Source organism: Physella acuta, unplaced genomic scaffold (assembly GCF_028476545.2).
Source record: "Physella acuta isolate Inbredline_101_S28 unplaced genomic scaffold, ASM2847654v3 ptg002128l, whole genome shotgun sequence".
NCBI lineage: Eukaryota > Metazoa > Mollusca > Gastropoda > Physidae > Physella > Physella acuta.
Window position 1 is genome coordinate 45,578 of NW_026733629.1, and position 6,085 is coordinate 51,662.

A 6,085-nucleotide genomic window follows, 5' to 3' on the forward strand; every position below is an offset into this window, starting at 1 on the left:
TACGTGAAAGTAAAAAGTCGAAAAATGATAATTTGAAAGTTTTAATTTTATTTTGTTTTTATCTCAGTTTCACACAAACAGTTCTGTCCCTTTGAGCACAATTACTAACATCGTATAGAGATGTACTTTGTTTTTATTTAAAACGTCATATTAATATCCTCCCTTTAATTATTAAGCACGAGTAAGTGATCAGTCATAATTGTTCCATGTATCAGTACACAAATATAACTTTTAAAAACAGATAGTGACCGTCGTGTGATCATGGTCAGTGTTTCTTCCAGACTGTTTTCTCCGGGGGTGGGGGGCACTTGAATTTTCCGGAGGGGGGGGGGACGACTAAAATTTAAAATTTCCGGGGGTACGAGGACAGATAGTGGTAAAAGTATATGTTTTCTATATACATTCCTTTTCGTTGAGGGGGGGGGGGGGGCGGAAGGCTCCGCCTGAAAGAAACTCTGATCATGGTGATAGTTAAGTGTGTGGTCGTTATGTAATGGTCACCAGGATGATGGTGCAAGTATATGGTTCTAGCTACAGTGGTGTCAAGTGTTTTCATAGCAGTTTTCGTTGGTTGGAGGATAAGAGCGGTGGATTAAGATGTCAGTGGTCCAGTGGGTGGGAGGATTAATGGTGGATTAAGTTGGTAATGGTGAGGAGTAGTCGATGATGTTTTCAATGAAACAATGCAATGAACAAATTTATTGATTTCGGATATATGGAACACCATTACAGCAAAGTCGACGATATATAAAACAACACATACAATGTGATACATCTTCAGAGGTAACACCAACCAACACATTATAGTTCTACTACTGATTGTTAATACATCCAGAGGCGTAGCGACCCTTCCCTGCGCCCGGGGGACAAACTTTCAATTTGGCGCCCCCCCCATATATTGTTATATTTATAATGCAAAACTGCGGCTAAAATGAGCTTTTAATTTTTTTTCAACCCATTTTGGCGCCACCCTAGGTTTGGCGCCCAGGGACATATGCACCCCCTCGCTTCGCCTCTGAATACAACACACACGATCTTCTATCAGATGGTTTGCTAACATACAGAGATTTATTTGCTGAATGGGGGAACACAGTTAAAGTTGGAACAAAGATCGTTACAGCATTTCAGATTGCCGGGGCAGTTGTAGTCGTACTGGCACTGACGTACGGGAGGCTGGCAGTCTGAGGGGACGTAGGCAGGCAGCACGGCACAGTTACCAGGCTTATTGATTGGAACACACGAGAACGTGGGTGCCCGACAAGGCGGGGCGCGGCAGGGGGTGGCGTTTTCCTTGCAGACGTACCCGTCCCGGCAGCGCCCACATCTGTTCCTGGGCGGCGGGCAGACTGGGGTGGTGGGGAGGATCTCATGGTAGGGGAGGGTGGGGTCGGGTTTGCCGAAACAGCAGTTCCCCGACCCCATGTCGTCGGGGATGCAGACGGTGTTGTCGGGGCAGTTGGAGAGGTCATTGGGTACGTTAGGGTTACAGGTCAGCGCGGTCAATGACCTGGAAAAAATTGTGATTACACGTTAAGAATAGAAAGTCTCGTTTTAAAACGACGACCAATGTCATGTTTTATTAAAATAAACAATTTATGTATTGAAAATAGTTTGTAATAATATTTTGATTAAAAAAATGCTAATAAGTCAACTTTGACAATAATAGGGCTGGTAAGTAGGTCACCAACCAGTCCTACGGCCCAATAAAAACAGCATGAGCCATAGAGCTGGTTGGTGACCTACTTACCAGCCCTATTTCTAAACATACGACCCCCTCCCCCTTCCTTCTAACTTACAGCAGATGTAAAGTAATGAAAACCATCAGATTTATTTTATTATTATAAAAATATAAATCACAATTTAAAACAAGAAAGCCACTTAGTAATTTCAGAATAATTTAACATTTTCAAAGTAATTTTTACCTTTCGTAAATTATCACCCTAAATTACCTATGTGTACGTCTAAAGCTTGAAGCCCGCCTTAATCTATGATACCTATACTCAGTGGCGTAGCGAGGTCGGGTGTCACCCGGTGCGGCACTTAATGGTGTCACCCCCCAGAGGCGTAGCGACCCTTCCCGGAGACAAACTTTCAAATTTTCGATTTGCTTTGCACCCTCCCCCCCCCCTTCAAACTTTCGATTTGCACCCCCGCCCTCAAATTTTTCTCTATATATTTTGCTATTTTTTGCCTTGGTGTCACCCGGTGCCGTCCGCACACCCAGCCCCCCCCCCCCCCCCCCCCCCCCTCGCTACGCCTCTGCCTATACTCCAGCTAGGCAATGTCTTACATTTTTAAACTTTTGACCTCAAGTCATGTTGGTTCTACTTACCTCGGATCATAGGCGCTTCCCACAAGAACGGCATAAAAGTAGCGATTTCTGTTACACACAGCGTCCACTCCTATGGAGACCAAGATAAGACAAAAGACATTTTTTTAGTGTATCAAGTAATCAAGAGGGAAATCACAATCAACTACGGCATGTCATTGCACACACTACGACATAATTTGACGCGAAAAGAAATGTTGGGATATTATAAATATATCAATGGAATCATAAGATTTTAGAGCGGTGGTTCTTAAACTCCTGGGTTCCATCGAACCCCAGACGTTCGATATTAAAGTCAGTTTTAGGGGTTAGGTGGACGTCAAGACACACACCAGACTCATATGATTCCGATTGATAGAACTATTAAAACTATTGATGATTAAGACGGATTCGGTGACTGCGCTTATGAAACTGGTGGGGTTCCGTACCTCCAAAAAGGTTTGGGAACTACTGTTTTAAAGAAAATAAGTCGTTAAAGCATTGATTATTGAAATATAACTGCTTTTTTTCGCCCAAACTTCTTGAATAACAGTCTTGCTATGTAATGAAAATAAAGATTCAATTGAATGTTTTGACCCAATAACATAGGTCTTGTTCAGCCGATGTTAAAGTTCTATGATTGTGTTTATAGTTGGCTTACCTTTGGGTACACAGTCTAGACAGGCGCTCTGTGGGGGACATCTGAGACACTGCAGGACAACACGACAGATTGGCCGCTGGGACGAGCACAGGGTGGCCGCACACAGCTCATCGGTCCGTGGGCCATCGGCGGCAACTGATGCGATGATCTGTACAGAAAGTTGTGTTTTAATTACGTTAACTAATTGTTTTTACAAGCTTTTATTTAACTCACTTCCTCTGTCGTCAGGCTGTCGTCAGTCTGTCTAGATCGAAACGCCCGAGCGAAATTGCAGGCACTTCTAACAGACAGATACGGTTCGTAGTTGGTACGTGGGTCAAGACATGAAGACAATGCAACATGACAATAAATTTGACTTAATTGGTTGCCTGATTAATTTTGTATTTAGACATCAGTGAATGTCTTCTTTAGACCATTGGGCAGATGAAGTAGAGTTCATGATGTATCTTGACCTTGGTTTATGAAGGGATGGTGTGATCATCAATATTCTATTTAGACATTGGAAGTCTTTAAATTTCCAAACATCCGCAAATAGCGTTTTATTTTTTATCATTAACAGAGAGCAGTCCATGTTTAGATACTGTTAGAAACCCTGAATTCTGTCTTGTGGATATGGAAGCAGAATTTGTTTTAAAAAAAGAAATGGACAAGCCATCTATGTTTAGATGTGAAGGGAAGTTTAAAATTTTCCCCTCAGTTTTACTAGTCCCTTATGGCACGGCGTGGCTGGGGGTAGAACCAAATGCAAGTGTGTTCGGCTCTCGGACTCGATTCACTGAGTCCACTCAGCTTTAATGGGTACCTGACTCGGAATAAGATGGCTGGCGTAGAAATAACCAAATCATCCATCCACAAGTCGAGGCCACAGAAAGAGCTACACTCTACTTTATCTGCCATATTGAATTTCAGGACCGAAAGGGTAACTAACTTTTAAACATTAATTTATACTAATCCTAACGTAGAAGAAATAAATGAATTAGCTCAAAAATTACCAACGTTTGTATAATAGACTCAAACTCAAGCTAAGTTTAGTCATCCTAACTCTCGAACACACATTTTACACGTGACAGTCAAGATAAAATGGGACGGAGTGGTCTAGCGGTAGAGAGCTGGACTGTTAACCCGTACGTCTCGAGTTCGAATCCGGGTTCAAGTCAGTAGACCGTCCCTGAGTCCACCCAACTCTGATGGGTACCTAACTCACGTAGGGGAAAGTAAAGGCGGCTGGGCATAGTGCTGACCACACTATCTCTTCATATGCCGAGGTCACAGAAACAAGTCAACTCTACTTCACATGCCCCATAGGCTGTCAGGTTTGAAAGGGAAACTTTTTAGTCAAAATAAAAAGCCTAACATACAACTCAATGAGCTAACATACAACTTTTGAAAAAAACAATTCTACAAAGTCCCTATGTTGAGTGAAAATGTAAAAGTTTCTAGTAAGTCTAACAAACAATGTATCTTAGCTCAAACCCCAACAGCTAGAGGGAACAAATCCTCACAGCAATCACCATGGTAACGAAAGTACACACTTACCACACACAACCCTACACAAATGGCAACACAACCCCTCATCGTTGAACAGGTAGACAGGTAGATGTTAACAGTAGCTGGAGACTTAAGAAAAGATTGAACGACGAGCCTTTTATATACACACACTTGGGCTGTATTTCCCTAACGAGTGCATAGAAAAAAAAACAGTGACATAAATTAACAACAGAATCCGGGATGTAGTCTGATATGACATCTGATATGTCAGATGGGCGGGGCTTGCGAACTGTAGTGTTGGGTCAATCAATATTTTTGTAAATAGGTAACCTCCCCCTCCCCACCCCCGTATTGCAGATCTCGACATGGCTAACTCATAACCCCCCCATAGACCCCTCGGTATATAGAAAAAGTATGAGGGGTGGGTGCAAATCGAAAGTTTGAGGGGGGAGGGTGCAAATCGAAAGTTTGTCCCCGGGTAAAAATTGGAACCCCCCCCCCCTTGAGACGATCCTGGCTACGCCACTGCACCGAGTAGATTTGTTTAGTAGTTAGACTTAAGCGGTGTTTTAACTTTAAATTTACAACATAACGAAATAGCGTTACATAACCTTTTTTAAAGTCAGATTTTTAATTCACCCCTCTGTGACGTGAAATATGACGTGCCTGTTGCGTCTTGTTACAACGTGACGTCATTTATACGCCATATCTGCAATGAACCTTTCCGTTACATAATTATTGTAGGTCGTCGAATACATCCTTACGTATTCAAAATAAAAAGGTTACATATATCTAAACACTGTTAAAAGTATATATTTTCTATATAAATTACATAAATTTCATTTCGTTCGGGTGGGCGGTAAAAAATTTTCGGGGGGGGGGGGCTTCGCCACCCCGAAGAGATGCCTGGAAGAAACTCTGGGGGGGGGGGGGGGGGAGGGGGGGGCCGAAGTCTACCGCCCCCCCCCCCCCCCCCAAACGAAATGAAATTTATATAGAAAATATATACTTTTAACAGTGTCCCGTCCCCCCCCCCCCCGAAGAAAGTCTACCACCCCCCCCCCCCCCCCGCCGGAAAAAAAATGTCTGGAAGTAACACTGACCCTGACCCTAACCCCTATCCGTTAGTACTTGGCACTTGGGTTACCATCACGTAAACACAATGACCTAGTTCGCACAACCAAACAATATCCGGTTGACTGTGTTCAACAGTGGCTGTTGTTTTTTTCGTTCACTGGGTGACCCCGTATTTTTCTTGTAATTATGCAAATGAGGCTGTGACGTCATTAAAGATGGAAAGATAGGTAAGTGTACGCGGACTTGATTTCGTGTACTCGCCCAATCCATATTGGGAATTGCGTGGCCTAGTGGTAGTTCGCTAGACTGCTAAATCGAAAGTTTCGAGTTCGAATGCGGGTTCAAGTCAGTATAACGTCCCTGAGTCAACCCAGCTCTGATGGGTACCTTACTCACCTAACGGAAACTAAATGCGGCTGATCCCACTATGCCTTCAAATGCCGAGGTTAAAGAAACAGGTGAGCTCTACTTCACCTGATCCATGGACCGACATGTTCGAAAAGGATACTTTACTTGGTAAACAGAAAAAAGTCACAGGTAGAAAAACCACA

The 6,085-nt window shown here is 43.1% G+C and overlaps 1 protein-coding gene across 1 annotated transcript; it reads right to left on the minus strand.

The window, feature by feature from the left end:
• Nucleotides 1-422: 422 nt before the first annotated feature.
• On the minus strand, nt 423-4,645 carry LOC131932280 (uncharacterized). Its single transcript, XM_059289149.1, has 4 exons — nt 4,506-4,645; nt 2,970-3,117; nt 2,333-2,402; nt 423-1,507 (listed from the first exon to the last, which is right to left on the minus strand). The coding sequence occupies exons 1-4, from the start codon at nt 4,542-4,544 to the stop codon at nt 1,069-1,071; spliced, it is 696 nt and encodes a 231-aa protein (XP_059145132.1). The 5' UTR covers nt 4,545-4,645; the 3' UTR covers nt 423-1,068.
• Nucleotides 4,646-6,085: the final 1,440 nt, after the last annotated feature.

Bases quoted from the DNA above. Each gene is read 5' to 3' on its own strand.
- LOC131932280 (XM_059289149.1), bottom strand. From the start codon at position 4,544: ATGAGGGGTTGTGTTGCCATTTGTGTAGGGTTGTGTGTG. The intron at 3,118-4,505 runs GTAAGTGTGTAC...CTTTCTGTACAG, and splicing joins TTTGTGTAGGGTTGTGTGTG to ATCATCGCATCAGTTGCCGC. The intron at 2,403-2,969 runs GTAAGCCAACTA...TGGTCTCCATAG, and splicing joins TCTAGACTGTGTACCCAAAG to GAGTGGACGCTGTGTGTAAC.